General features: G+C 40.3%; 1 protein-coding gene and 1 pseudogene across 1 annotated transcript in view; both read right to left on the bottom strand.

Moving 5' to 3' along the window:
• The window catches only part of ARHGAP11A (Rho GTPase activating protein 11A), a 97,465-nt gene that overhangs the window by 2,546 nt on the left and 74,420 nt on the right, over positions 1-20,499 (bottom strand). Inside the window, exons 12-14 of the mRNA XM_058293864.2 lie at positions 13,297-13,446; positions 9,195-9,304; positions 3,704-3,757 (exon numbers count right to left, since the gene is read on the bottom strand). Of these exons, the coding sequence (XP_058149847.1) occupies positions 3,704-3,757; positions 9,195-9,304; positions 13,297-13,446 (314 nt within the window). The remainder of the gene's footprint in view (positions 1-3,703; positions 3,758-9,194; positions 9,305-13,296; positions 13,447-20,499) is intronic.
• On the bottom strand, positions 17,353-19,076 carry LOC101440397 (non-POU domain-containing octamer-binding protein-like; annotated as a pseudogene).

Raw genomic sequence — 20,499 nt, forward strand, 5'->3', positions numbered from 1 at the left:
CATTTCCATCTTCCCTCAGCCAGATTCAAAAGCTGAAGAAAAGAAGGAAGTTATTTAGAAGTCTCCTTTACTTTTTAAAAAATATATTTTTATTAGAGAAGTTGTGAAATTACAAAACAATCATGCACTTGTGAGGAATTCCCATACAACACTTCTGCACCAACACACTACACTGTTGTGGAATATTGGTTACAGATTAAGAGATAATATCCTCAGACTATTACCACTATGGTCTATAGTGTACATTTGGTTTATTTTTTCCATACCTGCTATTATTAACATACTATATCTTTGGCATTGATGCAATAATATTACAGTATTACTGTTAACTATAGTCCTTAGATTATATTAATTGTATTTTCCCCATGCTTCTCCACATTCTTACCACTTGCGGTAGAGATGTACATTTGTTCTAGTTCATAGAAGGACATTCATGTATTTGTACTATTAACTACATTTGTCAACCACCTCTGAGTTCATTATGTTATTCAGTCCCTAGATTATTCTCTACCCATCTTTCAAGTGAAATTTACATCCCTAGACTACTCTTTTCAGCCACAATCTCATTTTAAACAAGGGTGCATCTACTCACTCTAATGTGTTATCATCAACTCTATCCATTTCTACACTTTTATGGTCAAGTTAATTAAAACTTCTACATACATTAAACATGAGTACCCCTTCTTAGTCCTCCTCTTATCTCCTAATAACCTATACCCTGGGTCTTAACTCCATGCATTTATTCTTCATATTTAGTTCACATTAGTGAGATCATGCAATATTTGTCCTTTTGTGTCTGGCTTATTTCACTTAGCAAATGTCTAGAAGGTGCCTTTATTTTTGACTCAAGACTCCATACACTGAAATTTCTTTCATGTGTCAGTATTCAGAGTGAGTCAAGGTTTTTCCATTCCTCCTCTAATACATATCTACTTTTTGAGGTTTGGATTTGAACCAGTAACTGGAACTTCACAACATAGTCTTCAGCAAAAAGAAAAATTCTTTTTCAGAAATTTTGGAAGATATTTATTTATGGAAGATGTCTTCCAATAACTCAGAAATACGAGAAAGAAACTGTAGTTGCAAATGATCAGATATCCCATTGCAAGTCAAGTCCCAGTACATGAATGAGTGCCAGTCACAGGTGTGGGGGGGTAACTGTTGCCCATGAGACGTGAACTGCTGTGACTTTTTTGGAAGGGTAGCAGAAATTCTCCAAAAGAGAAGGAATAGAAACTGAGCTTAGTATCTGTAAATGCCCTTCCACATTCTGACAGGAAAACGTATGAAAAATGAAAGGTTCACTTCACTCTGCAAAAATAAAGTGCATCACAAACCATCTGAAATTGATTTATAGTTGAGAATTAACTACAAAGTGTACAATATCCTTACATATCTGAAAAGTGACATGTCACAAAAAGATAGTACCTTGCTGGGAAGTCATTTTTAAAAGACTTAAAATAATGAAAATACTTTTTATATCAAGAACTGTCAACTAGAATGGCGGGGCCACCCCCCAGGAAATCCTATCAGAATATTTGGGTAGGTGAAGCAAGTGTGGACTGAAAAAGATATAATATCACAAATATTTTTATTGTTTTGAATAATAATATTTATTTGGAAATTTCTAATGTATTATAAGAGAATTTGAGATATTCATGTTTATCAAATATGAGATTACATAATATATAATATATGCATATCTTCTCATTTGGGTGAAAGCCTGATGAGGTTACGCAGAGAACAGTATTCCTATTTCACAGCCAAAGAGATGAAAATACAGTGGGCTCTCAGACTATTTGTCCACAGCATTGCGGCCCTCAGGTGTAATGCAAAAGACCACGGGTTTTCATTTGGAAGGACCACTGGAATTGGATCCCTGCCTTTGATGTCTTCTGGAAACCCCAGCAGATGATGCGCTTCACTGAAGGAAGCAATGATTTTTTTTTAAAAGCCAGCCTGTCATTTCCTTATTCATGCCCTTGAGGGGTGGTTAACGTCTTCAGTCCCAGTAGGAACACCATCTGAGACCTGATGATGGTGGAGGCAGCTTCTAGTTCCCCACCAAGCCTGAGAGACCCACAGCTTATGGCCTGAGCATGGGTCTTCGGAGATACCTGAGAACAGAAAGGACCCTTATTTTCATAAAGTCTAAGCCATTTCTATGTGGAAGAAGTTGAGACTAAAGTAAAATCCTTTATAACAAGTGTCTTAGCCAGAGTTCTGAGATTGGGTAATTGCTGGTCTCGTGGGAAGTGAACTAGGTTGTGATCCACAGTCATGCGAGTCAGGTCAAGAGGAATGGGGGGGCAGGAAACAGAGGCAATTAGAACTTCATGCTAAGCTATTCATTTTGGATCAGACCCTGGTCATTTTGGAAATGTCCTTGTGCTGTGGGGAGACAGTCAAGCCAAGTGACTGATAAATTATGTGCTCCTGATGAAATTTGTGCTCCTAGAATAGAATTTCTTGATTTTCTCTCAAGATCACATCCTACCCTTCAGACCTTTCCTGCCACCATCTGCCATTGGAAGTTGTAATCACCCAAGAAAAAAATCCTAATAACCCTGTTAGATCTCCCAAAGGAAATTTGTCTCCTGATGTCAACATTTTCTGCTTCTTGCATAGAAAACTGGCTGTGGATCATCTTGGTTTCATCAGGAAGCAAAGAAGCTGCCTGTTATGTGGACAGGAGGATTAATGCTGAGGCCAGAAAATCTACACCTCTTAACACACTTTCTGAATGGGTTAGGCAAAACTACTTAAAATGGCCACAGTTACCACTATCCAGATTCTCAAAATTTGCCAAGATCTGGCACTTGCTATTCTAAATAAACATTCATTGGCCTTGGGTATTTGGTTTTCTGTTTGATTTGTATTCTATAACTAAAATGCTTTCAATCCATTAGCATTTTCCTCCATCTGATAGGGGAAAAAGGGCAAGTGGCCAGGTCCTTTGGTCAAGTAAGGTACCAGCAGATGAGTAGAATGGATATTGATCACTTAAGTCTCAGTTCCACGAAATGTCCTGGAAACCCAAAGCAAATTTAATATTCGGTGTAATAACACAACTAACTAAATGCAGAGCAGCAAGACCAAGGTCCAACCTTGGACATCCCTAGGTTGGTTATGCCTATGCTGGAAGAAAACCCAGTGGTCTGCCAACAAATATAATAGATCCACCAGATTTTACATTAATCTATGTAGACCAAGAATAAAGATCTGTTGGAAGAATGAGGTTTGTGCACCTCATCTTTTTCCTGCAAATTCCTTCAAAATTATTGCCTGGCTCCTGCAGTTTTCACTCCCTTGTTCTTGTCTGTGCTTTTATAAACCGATGCAGATGTGTCAGCAGTTTCCCTCCTCTGGCCTACATACCCTTGAGGAAAGGTATATAACCTTATGCATTCCCCACATTTCCCATACGAAGGGAAGGATGCAGTATACATTTCCTGAACTGAGTGGTAACGATAGACTTGGGGTTCCACTCGAATTCATGTGCTAAGGCTTCTGGAAGCCACTGCAGAAAGCAGGGTGGATTTTCTGGGCGTGGCCTCACTATATAGAAGCACATTTTTTTCCCTCTCAGGGCTGCATGTGATAGGATTCTGGTACTTTCTAACACCCGGGGTCACATCTTGTCAACTCCCCCACTCAAAAAGCTCCGGGGATCCCAATACCCACCCGGCCAGACATCTCTTACCCTCCGCCTCCGTCTCTGTCCTCCTTTCATCTTCTCATAAAGGAGTTTCTTGTTCTAGAAAGGAGAGAAAAGAAAACACAAATGCAGAAGTATGGATCAAATTTGGGGATCGTTTATTTTAAAAGCAATAGTTGGTATGTCCCCTAGATATTTGCATATACATATTTTGGAAACAAAATTAGATGAAAAGAATGCCGTGTCAGAAAGACAGACCACAAGAGAAAAGCTGGTGGCTGCGCAGCTTTTAATAAAGTCCTCTGCAATGCCCTGGGGCACACTAGTGTCATCAACAGTTGCAAAAACAGGAAAATACAACATTCTAAAGCACAGGGGAAGCCCATCTTCTCACTTTGAACAGCTTTTGTTGAGAACACTTTTATCTTATTTTAGTTTTGTATCCACCTCCCTTGTATACATTGTGTTCTTGAGATGAGCGTCTGACTATTAATAACAATCTTCTACATAAATAAACGCAACTTTCTGACGTCGGCAGTCATTCTTCCTGTGGCTTCAGTCCATGTCCCTAGTCAAGAAAATCGGAAAGCCATTTGGTCTATAACATTTTTAATAGAATGAACCTTTTAAAAACTGCCAAAAAAACATCTTGGCAGAAAGGAAAGTTATGTTGGGGGGAAAATAAGGTTCCGTTACCACAGTTTGTATAAGTGTTTCCACATATCACTGTATTTCAAACACAAAGTGGACTTAAATGAGCTCTAGGATATCAGACACATGCTCAACAGATTTCCCTTCTATTGAGATTATAAAAGACAGAACCCTTAACCTAGAGGCAGAACAAGAGACAGGGAAATTGGGTGGGGGTGGGGTGTTAATTGTGTTACTTTGTGTTTTTTTTTTTAATCAAAAGGAAATGATATATAAAAGAGGTGATTCATCTTACTCCAAATAAAATACCCTGACATTGACTTAAAAAAAAAAAGAGAGACTTCTGGTAAGAAACAAGTTTATACAAAACTTGTATCCTCTGAGCTGTCTGATTATAAAGTTGTGTTTTTTTTAACGATAGATTTGGAGATGAAAATGACAAATGCCAACAATGAGCTTCATAACTTTCATGTTCATTAAAATCTACCCCACCCACAATTTACAATGAGAATCTCTTGCCCAACCTCAAGTATACAGCGAGGCTGTGCCAGGGAGAGAAGGAGCCTCCATTGCCAAAAATGCCAGTGCTGGCCACAGCCTCTATCTCCTGCTCACACGAGGATCTGTTTGATTTAATATTAGAAAGGAGGAAAGGCCGATGTGCGGATCATTTGCTGGTGGAATGAGAATATCTCTGTGAGGTTCATTGCTGTCAGTCTGTAGCTGCCTTTCTGTGGCTGTAAAATCTCCTGATGGATGGAGAATGTCCTGGGAATTAGTACCAGAGCTGAGGATGAAGGAGCACAGTTAGCACAATCTCCCTAAATCCACATTTTCTCATGTGTAAAATGAAGAGTGATAGGGATGTGTGGCCTAAATGAGATAGTTCATATAAAATATTTAGCAAAGTGCCTCACATACAGTAGGTACTCAACAAATGTTAATTAACTATTATCATCCATCTAGTTTCTATTCCCATCACCTACCATGGGGCCCAGCAGGCATAAAAGTGCATATAACAAATGAGCCTTAATGCCTTCCCACAGAGAAAAATGCAAGAAACAAGAAGGACACTGATAATTATGATATGGCATCATGGCTAAAGACCCAGTTCTGGGCTAATGCCAAAAATAGGGAAGCGGTATTGCAAATAAGGAATCAGGGTTTTCTATTGTGAAAAATAATTACTCTGTCAACTAAAAGGATGGTTGGAGACAAGTTTGAGATTATCATTATATATAAACACTGAGGAATGCTTGTGGGCCCCAGTTTAGAAAAGCAAGGCATACAATTTGCACTTCCATGTGAAGATCAAGCAAATCATGTTTTACTGACAGGTGGTAATGAGAAAATAAACCAAGGAAACTTAAGTTTAAACAAACACAGAATAACAGAGGATAAAATACATGTAAACATTGTTCCTGGCCATTGGTTTGTATTAGAACTTCCCTTCTGAACATAGTTCTAAATTCTCATCTTTAGTTCCGATGTAGACAAAGAATGGGAATGACTGAGAGAGACACAAATCATTGTTTGGAGAAAGCAGAGAATGAAGGATGGTGAGTGGGAGCTTTCTGAAGTGCCTGGTGAGAGAAACCTGTAAAGGCTTTCAAGAAGAGATGTGGAAAGTCTGGAAAGAGAGAAGTTTCCATTTATTCTGCTTCCCTTTTTCAGTCTCCCTCTTGCTTCCTTTCACTCATTTCCAGCTACAGGTTATGCAGGACTACCTCCCACGGTGGGCTGCAGTGCTGCGCTCTCCAGCACCTTCTACTTTCTCGAAGGCTATCGATCATAGCAATCAGCTGCCCTGCCCTCATTCCTGGATCCTCCTCTACCCCTCCCATCTTTGCCAGTAATTTCATCTGGGCTTCATAGTACTGTTAGAACATGAAGCTGAGCAGTGCTAAATTGGGTAAATTTCATTTTCACACAACGCTTCTCAACTAGACTGTAATCTCTTCCAGGACCATGTCTCTGTTACAGTGCCTGGAACTAAGCAGGCTCAACATCTCCTATTTGTTCATGGTTGAATCTGGCTTTTGCTTCTGTTTGGCAATACTTTTTTTTTTTTAGGTACCAGGGATTAATCCCGGAACCTTGTACACACAAAGCAGGTACTCAACCACTTAGCTACACCTGCTCTGCATGTTTGGCAATACTTTTGCCCATCTTTTGTGGATTATTTCTTCTATCCTTTCTCTTCTTCTTTCTGCTTCCTTCCTTCCCTCCCACCCCTACTCTTTCTTCCTTGCTTTAAAAAAATAAAATTCCCCCAAGAAGAAAATTTCATTCCTTCTGTTTCATATAAACCTGCCATATCTCTTTTTTCCTCCTGCCATATTTATACCATATGCCAATTCTAGTTAGTAAACCCCTCCTCTTTGTAATATCTTGGAGGCAAGCAGATTTGGCTCAACTGATAGAGCACCCGCCTACCACATGGGAGGGCCAGGGTTCAAATCCAGGGCCTCCTGACCCATGTGGTAAGCTGGACCAAGCGCAGCACTGATCCATGCAAGGAGTGCCATGCCACACAGGGGTGTCCCCTGTGTAGGGGAACACAACGCACAAGGAGTGTGCCCCATAAGGAGAGCCATCCCACCTGAAAAAAGTGCAGCCTGCCCAGGAATGGCACCGCACACACAGAGAGCTGACACAGAAAGATAATGCAACAAAAAGAGACGCGGTTTCGCAGTGCTGCTGACAAGAATGCAAGCAGACACAGAAGAACAATGGACATGGAGAGCAAACAACTTGGGGGGGGGGAGGAAAAATAAAAATATAAAAAATAATAAAAAAATTTTAAAAAGGAAATATCTTGGATTCTCACCCTTATTCACTATGTTCTCAGCCTTCATAATTGAATTACTTCCTGGATTTTCTTCTTAACTTTAGTTTCTTTTCCCTCTTTTTTATCTTTCAATATCCCACCAGGATAACTTATTTGATGGAGGACTTTCATGATTCAGTCTCTTATTTGAGAAACCATAGATGTCTGTCTCTCTAATTCAACATGTTTAAATTCTACTGGTAGGCTTTAAAAATGGCTTCACAAACCAATCTTCCCTGAAGGAATTGCTTATAAAAAGAAGAGAAATAGAATGATGTATATCAGAGGCAGCAAAATCAACTTAGGCTTTTATTATTTTAAGATGAGAAACTTATGCATGTCGAGGCAGAGGGAACTGACTCAGTGCAATGTTGATGCAAGATGCTGGGAAAATGAAAGTGGTCATTAATGAGGAGGGACATCTTTCTCTAAAACATTATACAAGGAATGGAAGGAGTTTAGGCTTGAGATTTCAATATTCCCCGTAAAATAGGTGGCAAGGTCGCCTGCCAGAAAATGAACTGAGAGGGGCTTGAGGGTTTCAATTGGACTTACGTAGTCTGAAACATCTGCTCACTCGCTCACTCACTCACTCATTCTGCAGATACATTGACTACCTGCTCTTATATCACATGGCTGTCTGTACTTCAGCATTTGATGATGCAGACCCAACCACAGGAACGTAAGACATAACCCAGTTCAATTGTGACCTTGTTTGGCTCATTGTTTTAGCCTTTTGGGACCTTCTTGAATCCCAACTCTATTATCTGGTGTTATCCAGACTTTTATATTTTTATTGCAAACATTGATAAAATTGTTGAATGAGGTAGTGCTAAGATGTACAGAATCCCATGTGAGTTCTCCCTCCCTGTTTTGGTCATGATCTTTTGCCTAGGCTCTATCTCTCCTCCTCTTCTAATAGAAGACCATGAAAGATCTTGTCAAATACTTTGCTGAATCCAAAGGTACCATACCCATTTCATTTCCTTCATCAAGCTGGCAAGTAAATGAATACTGTTGGCAAGTAAAAGAATACAATTAGAATGACAAGACTTGTTCCTAGCAAATCTATACCAATGGCCACAACTTTTCTTTCAAAGTGCTTATAAACAACATCCTTAGCTAACAGATATAGAGTCTTGCCTGGGATAGACAGCAAGCTCACTACTACACATTTTGGAAATTGTCTTCTCTTTTTGTAAAAACAAAATTCCACATCTATTTCTAAGCTTCTGGCATCTCTATTCCTTGATTCTGCAGATATTACCTCTAGACAAAATTTGTAATTTTTTAAAAGTCATACTTTAAAATAAAATCCTGTAAGAGCTACATGAAAAACTGGTAAGACTTTAGGATGAATTATGATGCAAGCTGTGGAGAAGACCAGAGAGAGGAGAAGCTTCTGGATACTAGCTGATGAGGCTGATATAGGTTTCCGTCTTTTCGGATGAGTTTGGTACATTACTGCCTAACACATTGGAGTAGCCTGCAATAGCAATCACTTAAAGTCCCCCTTGGCCAGAGATTTCCGAAAAATCAGCTTTGAACACTTTTTTATTCTTTCCTGCCCCAAGTCACATAAATCATCTCTGCCGTCAGTACCTTTGAAATACCACTATCACCAGAGTGCAAAGTCTACTAGTAATTAAGATTGGACTGGGGAAACGGACTTTGGCAGTGGTTAGGGCGTCCGTCTACCACATGGGAGGTCCGCGGTTCAAACCCCGGGCCTCCTTGACCCGTGTGGAGCTGGCCCATGCACAGTGCTGATGCGCACAAGGAGTGCCCTGCCATGCAGGGGTGTCCCCCGCATAGGGGAGCCCCACGTGCAAGGAGTGCGCCCCATAAGGAGAGCCGCCCAGCGCGAAGGAGGGAGCAGCCTGCGGAGGAATGGCACCGCCCACACTTCCCGAGCCGCTGAGAGCCACTGATGACAACAGAAGCGGACAAAGAAACAAGACGCAGCAAAAAGACACAGAAAACAGACAACCGGGGGAGGGGAGGGGAATTAAATAAATAAAAATAAATCTTTAAAAAAAAAAAGCCTGGACTTACCCATTTGCCCAGGCCTGGATAGTCATGTTCCGGATCAAAAAGGTGCTGGTGCAACTGGAATTCTCGACTGAACTCTGCTGTATCAGGGGTATTTTCTAGACATCCATCTTCTACTGTGAACAGCCAAAGGTTTTTGAGGAACAGAGAAGGCATTTATCTTTATTCTAAGAGTTAATGTATTAAGAACGGTTAGGCATTCAAAGGTCAGAATCTATTCACATTGGCCGCTGTAGCTTAATTTTTCCTTTAGGATTCAGTCTCCCAGTTGGATGGCACCACTCATCCCAAACTCCCACTCCTCCTCCTCCTTGTGGCAGAGACTGGCTGGCTGTTCACCAAACCCCTTTTCCTTTCCCTTTCCTTCTCAGCACACAGCTAGACTAACTTTCCAGTCTTGCTTTGCAATCAGGCGGCATCATAGGCCTGAGCTTGGGCCAATATAATGTGGTCAGAAGTGCTGTACTCCACTTCCAAGCCTGGCCTATAAAAACCTTCCAAGTGATGCTCCACCAATTGGATCCGCATCCCATTCTCTCTCCATCTGCTGATCCACTTGTTACATGTTGCTGATTAAAGCAACTGTGAAGGCCAAGTGTGAAGATGGAGCCCGGACCTCTGAAAGAGCTGAATCCTCCACCCCCACTACATCCTCCCCACCGCTGGCAGGATTTCACACAAATAAAAAATAAACTCCCATTGTGTTAAGCCACTAATTTTTTATGCCATAACAATAAGTATTTCCTTAACTAAAATACTCTTGTGGCATATGGCTGACCTGGTTTTCTCTTGGCTGTTGTGAGCTCTTTAGAAACAACTTCGGCTTTTTGGAAAAACAACAACAATCATTAGATATACTTGATGTGTGTCATAGCAGTAATGGAGTAAGCTTTGGAGTCAGGCAGACCATTGCTCAAGGTTCAAATCCCATATCATAAGTACTATATAGGCTTAGTTTCTCAGGACAGTCAATTGAGCCTCTCCATTTTATTCACCTATGGAATGGGAGTCATAAAATACTTTCCTTACTGGGTTACAGTGAGGATTAGAGAGGATCATATATATACAGCACCTGGCACCAAGCAGGTTTACAATATGCTTTAATACTCTCCCCACACTCTCCCTTTAAATGGCAGCTTATACTCTGACTGCTCTTTGAAGTAAAGTATGTCTTCCTTTCAGACCCAAGAAAGAAGGTTATCCCTTTTGGCTGCTGCTTTTTCCTAAGCCCTACCTTTACTAGGCACGATGCTCTAAAGATGAGCCATTTTCTCCATCTCTAATGCTTTAGAGATGCCTTAGAGCTGACTTAGATGACAGCTTAAAAAAACACAAAAAATAAAATAGGGAGTGTGGATTTTGTGCAGGGCTAAAAGGAAGAAACAGTATCCCTTTTCAAAGGGATAATGAGGTATCAAAATAAATGCTGGAAAGGGGTCTATTTACAATGAACCAGGCCGTCGAGTCTCTTGAGACAGCTGCCAAGCCTTCCAGCAGCAGCTTTAAGCATCCGCTGTCCCTCAACTTGTAGCAGCTTGAAGCTAGTGTGACGTCATTAGCTTTCTGAATGAATCCTTAATTTGGCTCTAATTTGTCTCCCCACTTTTCACTGGGTTATTTATCTAACTTCTTCATCTATAGCAATTAACAAATAGGAAAGGAATATCAAATCGGGAGTGTTTGGGCCCAGTCCGCATATGGAAGCTTTACCACCTGGGCCTCCTTTCTTCTCAAGCACTTCTGAGTTGACCTGGACTGATACGTAGACTGATACGCTGCTCTGGTAACCTAAGGTATGAGGGGTCTGAATGTTCGCCCTGGAATTCACGTCCTGTTCCTGAGGACAAGAATTGGACTCTTTGAGCTCTGCTGCCATTTCCAGAGTGAATGTGCCGTGATTCAGTGGTGAGCCTGTCATAGGAAGTTGAGGTCAGGTTTTATTTTTGGATTGCTTTACTGTGGTGTGTCATGATTACCTTAGGCATGTCTCAAGTAATTTCTTACAAATTATGGCTAAATTTAGTAAGTGATTTCCTTTTTAGAAAGAAAAGTGTGGTAGAACAAAGACTGAGAAATATATTAGTTTACTGGATAGAGAGCAAAGGAAATGGCAGAGAATCTGTGACAAGGCAAGGACTGATAGTTTGGCTTTTGCCCAACTTCATCAGCCCACATTGATCGCTCTTCTCTCAGAGATCCCAAATGCATGCTATTTTGTGCTTGATCTGTATTGTTTGTTTGTTTTATAAGTTTTCAGGATGATCAAGAACTATAGAGGTTTCTTTAAGGCATTGACTATGTGTTCATTTTACAGATGAAGAGACTGAGGCCCAAGGAAGTAAACTACATGCTGAAGTTAAAACTAACCTCACATCTCTTGGCTCAAATGGCTTCTTCCATTCTGCCATACAGTGGTTCTGAAACTTTGGTTTACATCAGAACTTATGTGGTGGACTGGATAAAACAGATTGCTGGGCCCCACCCTTAAAGTTTCTGATTCATGGGTCTAGGGTGAGGCTGGAGAATTTGCGTTTCTAACAAATTTCCAGGTGATGCTGATCATGCTGGTCCTGGGAGCACAATTTAAGAAGCACGACACTACACTATGTCTAATCAATTTAAACAGATCCCCATGGAGACTGTTGCTCTTTAAACTCTGAGCAGGTCTTTCCTCCTACCCATCCAAAAGCCTACGAGCAAGTAAAATATGACTGAAGTGATTAGAGTCATGCAGTGATTCAGGTTTTCCTGCAGTCTTATTCCAGCAGCCCCACATTTGCTTGGCCACATCCAACTACTTTGGTTGTTCTGTCCTAAGATGGAGGCTCTGTGACCCATAGAAACTGAGGACCCACCCTAAATGGAAGGAAGAGCATCATTTTTCAGAGTGCCTCTTTCAGAGAACGCCTGCATTGTATTTAAGAAAAGCTGAGGGGCCAGTACTCAAAATTCTCAGAGCAAGGCAATATATCATGATGGTTGAGCAGAAGGTTCTAACTCAGGTAACCCTGGGTTTGAATCTTGGCTCAGCTACTTGCTACGTGGATAATCTTGGCCAACAGCTCTCTAGGCTTTAGTTTCCTTATATGTAAAATAGAGATAATGAATACTGACTATTATTATTAGGAGGAGGTTTGGGTATAAAGACTGCTCTGGTGCTAGAAGCTACTACAAGCCCAAGGGGAAGAGATACATTATTAATGGCAAAACAACTTTAGCTAATTATAACAAGGGTGGCATTTAATGAGTTCTTACTATGTGCTAGGTACAGGGCTAGGTGCTTTACATGGAGAGCTTTATTTAATTTCCCCAACAACTCCCATTTTGCAAATGAGGAAACCAAGGTACAAAGTGGTTAATTAACTTGTTCATGGTCATATAGCTTGACCTTGGGTTCACACCCAAGTAGTTGAGTCTAGAGCCACTACACTTAACTACCAAGGCAAGATGCTCAACGCTCAACATAAACAGCCTACCTCCCATTCTTTTTGATAATAGCAGACAGAGAGGGGAAATGAGAGGAATACATGAGTAGCATGAAAAGTTTCAACCTTCTTCCTTAACCAGCCTCTTACCTTTCTGCACTAGCCTCTTCTATCTCATGGCACTCTCTCCCCAAACAAACATTCCAGGATAGATGCTAACTTGGTGTGACATAGTGGAAATGTTGATTGCCAAGAGAAACAAGGAAAACAAATGGGCATGGATAATCTACAAACTAAATAACCAGTTCCAAAGACACTAAAAATGGGCAACAGTTGTATAACAGAGGAAGAAAAACAAAACACCAACCAAGGAACCCACAACAAACCCTTCTCCCCTTTTCATTTTAAGAGTAGCTAGTACAAAAAGAGCATCATTTCAAAAGAAGGGAGGGAGACAGAAGGTAAAGACTTGGCAAGGGAATGCTACGTGGGTGTAACTGAACTCAATAACTCACACAAGGGTTCTGGAATACATTTCTCTATCCGATCCATGTACAAATACATAGGAGTTCATCAGTATAGAAATACTACTTCTCAGAATATTTGTAGCTGATGTTAGAATTTCTCATTTTCTCCCAAAGCCGTTACCTTCCATGGAAACCCAAGGGCAGGTCCATTACCTGTTTTTCCAATGGGGCAGGGATTTGGAGGGTCTGGGTATCCCTGATCTTCACTAAAATCCTTAGGAATGTTGTCACCAGTCAACTCTGCCACAATGTTGGGAATATTGCCAAAAGGACCCAAGTGCTGCAGACCTTCGTGGGCTCCACCTGCCAGGGAATCAGAAGTAGTTCTTTCAGTGCAACTTAAGTCATCTCACTAATATTGATTCAGGCATACCATTGAGGAGAAGCACTGTGTTCTGTATTGTGGGAAGAGAAAAATGAATCAAATGGTCCCTGCCCTCTAGAGGTTTAAAAATTGAATTGCATAAACAGACACGTGCTGAACAGCTATCATTCCCACACAAGGTAAATGGTATCTTTGCTATCATAGACATGTTCACACAGTATTATGGGAGCATAAGAAAGGGAGAGTTTTATTTGGCTGGCAGGATAAGGAGGACTTCTCATGGCATTGGATCTTGAGAGGCACAGTCACAGATGGGTAGGGCTTTGGAAGCTGGATATAGAGTCTGGGTGGTGGGGACACGAAGAGAGGCAATTGCTCAGGTATGAGAATAGACTGAATGACTACAAATTACCCCAAAAAAACAGGTTATAAAAAAAGGACCCCTGCCCTGCCATTCTAGCTCAATCACTTAAAATTTGGTGTATTTAACCCAGACTTTTCTCTGGCTCATACTTTTATACATAAATGTGTCTTCTTTTATCCTTAACATTAAAGCACAGCATCTTTCCATGTTGTTTCCTGGTCTTTAGTAGCAAACTTACAAATGCCTATATAGTTTTTTTTTTTTTAATCCAATGGCTATACCATGACATATTTACCATTCCCCTATTGTGGGACACTTAGTGTTTCCCAATTTATTCTTAGGCATTTAATTTTTTCCATACTTTGGATTAATTTTCCTCAGGATAGATTCCCAGAAGTCAAATTACTGAGTCAAAGGCTATAAACATTTTATGGCTCTTTATATTATATTGCCAAACTGGTTTCCAAAAACATTGCACCAATTTATAAAATACCACTAACAAAATGTGAGATTGCCATTTTCACAACATCCTCACCAGCACTGGGTTTAGTAAAAAATATATACATATTTTAAATTATATTGTCTTTGCTAATTTTAAAGACTTTTTAAAAATTACACTTTTATTTTGAATAGTTTTAATTACTAGCTCAGTCAAATATTTTTCCATGTGTTCATTTACTAATTTTAATTCCTATTTTGTGAGTTGTCTGTTTACACTCTTGGAATTTTAGAGTTTTTCTTATCAATTTATATCAACACTTTATCTAATAAAGATATCAGGCCTTTGGCTGTTGCATTTTCTACAAATATTCCCATGTTGCCTGACTTGGAATTCTGGTTACTATTATATTTTGCTAACATAAGTTTTTAATATTTTTGCACTCAAGTTTGTTTTGTTTATTCTCCTTTGTGATTTCTTCTCATCCTACTAAGCTTACAAAATTGTTGCCCCTTCAGAAGTAAAATCACTCTTCAGATATTTCTTTTAATTGTTCTTTTTTTTTCAAATACATTTTTAAATCCATATGCTATTTGTTTTGGTGTATATAATAATCAATTATCCTACCAGCATTTGTTAAATAATTCTGTCCTTCCTCACTTACTTTATTCCCTCAATACAGATTCAAGTGCCTCATGCATACTAAAAACTGCTCTGAGTACCAAGGCACAGCTGTGAATAAGAACCATTTATACTGTATAAAATTCTTCACTTATATCTACAAACGCATGTCAATTTCTGGGCTCTTTCCTTTATTGTGGCCATCACATCCTGTACCAAGTTCAGGAGCCTTATTTTTCTAACTCAAGACCAGACCATTTCTTGTTAGGATTCATATTTATCAATTCTTTTGGGAAACGGGGACCCCACACTCCCATCAGGGAATCATAATGCCCAGCTGTCCTACACGCAGACCTGTACATAGGAGTCCAAATCAAAAGGAAAAGGAGCCATGGTGTGCATGATTTCAGAACCAAATCAGGCTCAAAACGCCATGCTTACACCCACCAGAGGAATGGTCTTGCCAATAGGGCCATATTAGTTTAAGTCCAGTGGGATAAGGTTTCCTTCTCCTTGGGATGGCACTGTCAATGTATACCACTGAGACTTTCTTTTTCCTTAGCCTTTTTGCTGAAGCAGCTCTCCTTGGGAATGATACATTTTTTTCTCCTCTTTGGCAATGCTAATATATTCATTAGGTTCATGATGAGATCTTAGTATCCTAGGGATCATATTGTCTCTTTGAGGTGACATCACACCACTTTGTTTTACTGCACTGTTTGATTAAAGTTTAACCTTCAAAGGACAATCTTACTTGCTTTGATTCCAAATTCCCTTAGCCTCCCATTACAGACCCCACAAAATGGCTGGGTTACTTGTTTTGTCTACATTTTGATAAGATTGCATTGCTTTGTGATGGAAGCATTTAGCCTAGAAAATTTCTGTATTAAAAATGGTATTTTATACAAATGGCCAGAAAGCACTTGAAAAAAATGTTCAACTTCACTAGTTATTAGGGAAATGCAGATCAAAACTACAAAGAGAAACCATTTCACACCTTCCACAATGGCCATGACCAAAAAAACCCCAGAAAACTACAAGTGGTGGAGAGGATGTAAAGAAATAGGAACACTCCTTCTATGCTGGCAGGAATGTCGAATGGTGCATCCTCTTTGGAAGACACGTTGGCAGTACCTCAAGAAGCTGAATATAGAACTGCTGTATGGTACAGCAATCCCATTATTAGGAATATATTCAGAAGAACTGAAAGCAAGAACGTGAACTGACATTTGCACACTGAAGTTCATAGCAGCATTATTCACTGTTGCTAAAATATGGAACCAGCCCAAATGTCCATCAACGGCTGAGTGGCTAAACAAAATGTCTTATATAGACCACAATGGAATACTATTCAGTTGTAAGAAGAAATAAAACCGGGATGCATATGACAACATGGATCAACCTAGATAACATTATGTTGAGTGAAACAAGCCAGATGCAAAAGGAAAAATATATTATGGTTTCACTAATTTGGGCTAAACATGATGAGTAAACTCACAGAGGAAAACTCTAGAATATGGTTAATAGGAAATAGAATGCAGGTTGAGAACGGGAACAGGTGTTCAATATATATAGAACTTTTTTTAAGGCTTAAAATGTATTTTAATAAGTTGATGTTGCATTACTGCTCCATCTCTCAGAAAAACTCCAAATTTCAGGTTTCAGAGACAAAGCAAAAGTGGTACACCAATAAAAAATGCACAGCATAACTACCTAAGATAGGCAAGGCTAAGGGTTACTGTCAGACCTTCAGCACACAGCAGCCCTGGTCCTAAGGTTGTACTAAGTCTATGAAGAAAAGCTGTGAACAGCAACACATAGACACAAAAGGGCCATTCCTGGACAGCCTCACCCAAAAAAAAAGATGGATGCAAGTTTACACAAGATATTTCTAAAGATATACTAAAATGAAAATCTATGAGAAAATGTCTTCTTTAGGACATTAAGGGGTAATATATGAGTTATAATGGAACCATGTCCTGTGATGTCTGTGGACATTTGCCTGAATTCTGACCTGGGAGTGAATGGAGCAATGGGGCTAAGGTCATTGGGTGATGTTTGTGTGTGTGTGGTATATGTGGGTCTCAGGTTGGGGGACAGAGGGTAAAGGATAAGAAAGCAAACAGAACAGGATGGACAAAGAATGGGATAATCAGGATTAATGGAGCTCTAACTGGATCCATTTTTGTCATGGTTCCCCCCGGGCCCGAACATTAATAACATTTGAGACTTCAGGATTGCACCACACAGAAGTGATCTGTTAAATAATATATCACACTGAACTGATTTCTTAAATACTACCCTCCCTCCCTTGGCCTAGGTCTCCGTAGAGTACACAGAAAGGAAAAACCTAACTAGTGGGAGGAAATCCCTAACACTCTTCTTCAGGGTAGAATTCTGGCTAATCCCAAAAGGGTCCTTCTTTGAAGGGTTTTGAGAAACTAGGACAGTGCAGCTTTATTAGTATCGGCAACATTTGTTTGGAGCAATTTCAACTCCAGATGCTGCATGGTTGAATGCAGGAGGGGTTCCTCCAATTGCTCCAATTCCTTACATTGCAGCAACTTGGCCAAAGCACTCAGGTATTGGTGGGGTCAATCCCAAGGTTCCATCAAGCATCATAGTAGCTGGTCCTGGAGGAGCTGGGGTACCAGCTGGCCCAGGAGCAGGGTACAGGGAGCCTCTGTTGTTTATGCCCACAGCCATCTGGCCCATTTGTATCTCCTGCTCTCTTGGGAAGGTTCCCTAGAGTCCTTGAATCCTTGAATCCTTCCTGCTATCGCTGCATCATTTCCTACTGTTGTTGTCGCATCTCTTCCTCACAGTACCTGCATTCCTCCTGCCTGAGCTCCAGTTGCTTTCATTTTTGCACCTCTTGGTTGTGCAGCTCTTCTATCCTCCGTAGTTCTTCTTGGCGCCTTATCAAATTCTGCTTCATTAGCAGGGGCTCATGGCGAGCAGTCTCCATCTCTAGCTTCTCATAAGCTTCCTTGATATTGTTGTCCCTCTAGTCCTGCTGCTACTCCTCCATCTCAGTGAGTGCCTTCCAGTGCATGGCATACTCATACTCAAAAGACCCAGCTGGGAAGCAGATGCAGCTCAAGCATTTGGGTGCCTCATGCTTCCTAGAGAAGATGAGCAAGACAGCAAGCTGGCATGATGGGTTGGTGCAGCAACTTGACACAAGATGGCACAATGAGAAGACACAATCAGAGACACAACAAAGCAGGGAGTAGACGTTGCTCAAGTGATCGAGCATCTCTCTCCCACATGGGAGGTCTGGGGTTCTGTTCCCCATGCCTTCTAAAGAGAAGACAAGCAGACACAGAGAGCAGACAAAGAGCATAAATAACAAGGTTGGGGGGAGAAATAAACAAATAAAATAAACATTAAAAAAAAAAAAAAAGAGCCAGGCTGTGTAAATCTGGGTGGCTACTCTCTCTTCTCGTGAAGTTGCTGGTTCTTTATAACCAGCTTCTCTGGAAGTCCTTCTTCATCATCTAACTGGCCCATAGGTTCCACAGTCACAGGTCAAGGAATGAGATTAGTAGGAAGGAGCCAATGCTGCATCTGTCCAGAGCTTTCTGAGCATCTGGCTGCCCTAAGAACTCAAAAATGCCTTTTCCTGAGGACCTTCCTGAATTATCCACAATGACTACAGCCCAGTCCACCTGACCAAACACAGAAAAGGCCTCTTCCAGCAGTGGTGGGACACATACTGAGGAAGGTTTCTGACCATAAGGGATGCGCTTGGCAGGCAAAGCACAAGCGCAGCTGCTTTCCACGGAGAGGCACTTTGTCAAGCTCTGCTTTGGTAATATCCTCTAGGGTTTGTGTTTCCAAGCAGATTTAGCCACAGCCTTTCTCCTTATGAATGAAGACCCGGTCTGCTTTCCTATAGTTTTCAAATAGTTTCATCATTTCCTCCTCAATGTTGTCGGGAGGAAAATTGCCCACAAAGGAGAAAACTTGGGTGAAGGTTTTCTCTCCTGGTTTCCTAAAATTCCTCAGGTCGATAGTTAAGCCTTCATTATGGCTGCTGGCCTGTTGCCCGTTTGTAGGGACTGGTGGTGGTGGTGGCTGCTGCTGTTGTCACTGCAGTGGTGCTGCCGATGATGATGCTGACGACGCTTCCTTGGAGTATAGTTTTGCTTCTCCAGGTTAAAGGCTTTATTGCTCTGCATTTCTGCAAGCTCGACTGGCTGTACTCTCCTCAGAGCAGGGCTTCTTAACTTTTTTGTTCCAAGGACCCCTCTGCCAGTCAGGTGAAAACCACAGACCCCTTCTCAGAAAGTAGTGGCCGATAGTTTTATGACAGTCAGCTAGCATGGGGACTAATAACTACCGTAATTTCAAAGTTATGGATGAGCTTAAGTGATTATTTTGAGATAAGCAACAACTGTAATGTGATATGAAATGAGTGCTACTGTAATTTATTACATACATTCATAAATAAAGGAAATGCTAGATTTCAGTTAGAGGTCAGAGAAAATAAAGATAATAAGTTGATTTCTTTCATTTCAAGCTCATGGATCCCCTGGTTAAGAACCCCTGCCTCAGAGTAACAGCAATGCTAAGTAGAATTTTTAATAAGGTTTACTATAGAAGTGTGGAAATGAATAGAGTTGATGGTAACACTTTATAGTGAGTATAAAACTGCTGATTTTAAAATGTGGTTGAGGCTGAAAGGGGTAGCCTGTGGACATAACTGTCAATTGAAAAGAAACTAGAGAATAATCTAGGATATGTGTAACATAGTGATTTTGGTGGGTGATGAAGATTGTGGTTAATAATATACATAAAAGAATGTTCTTTTACAAAGTGTTAAGAATATGATGATACTTGGGAAAATTACAACTAACATAACTTACAGATGATAGTTAAAAGTAGTATTGTAATATTTTTGCAGCAATGGCAAAGAAGATACTTCAATTCTAAGAGACAACTATAGGGTGGTATAAGGGGATATGGGATTTTTTTCTTTAGGAGTAATAAAACGTTCTAAAATTGATGGAGGTGATGACAGCTTAACTCTGATGAAAATGAGGGCCACTGGGAGTACACTTTGAATGCACTGTACAAAACATGGGGCTGCACAGCACAGGGAATCCAGTGATGAAAGACAGCCTGTGGTTAAGAGGACAAATGAGTACGTTCTTCTCACAAATTATAACAAATGTATAACAATTGGGTGGGTTGGGGGAAAAACACAACAAATGTAAGATATAGGCTACAGTTAGTAGTAATATTTTGACAATGCTATTTCATAGTTTGTAACAAATGTTTCACAACACTGAAAAGTGTTAGTGGTGGGGTGATGTATGAGAGCCCTGCATGATGATATGCATGTTTGTTTTGTAAGTTCACAACTTTTATTATACACTTATTAATGTATAAATGATATATATCAATAAAATTTTATTTTATGAAAAGAAATATCTAATCCATAAAAAATAAAAAATCTAAAATGGTATTTCCTTTGTAGACTACCACATGATTATTTTTGTAAATTTTCCATGTGACTATTTAAAATGAGATGCATTTTATATAATGCGGCGGCTTGCTCGGTCGGTAGAGGTGGGGTCTGGCTGCGGACGAGGGGTCGGT

Source organism: Dasypus novemcinctus, chromosome 3 (genome assembly GCF_030445035.2).
Source record: "Dasypus novemcinctus isolate mDasNov1 chromosome 3, mDasNov1.1.hap2, whole genome shotgun sequence".
NCBI lineage: Eukaryota > Metazoa > Chordata > Mammalia > Cingulata > Dasypodidae > Dasypus > Dasypus novemcinctus.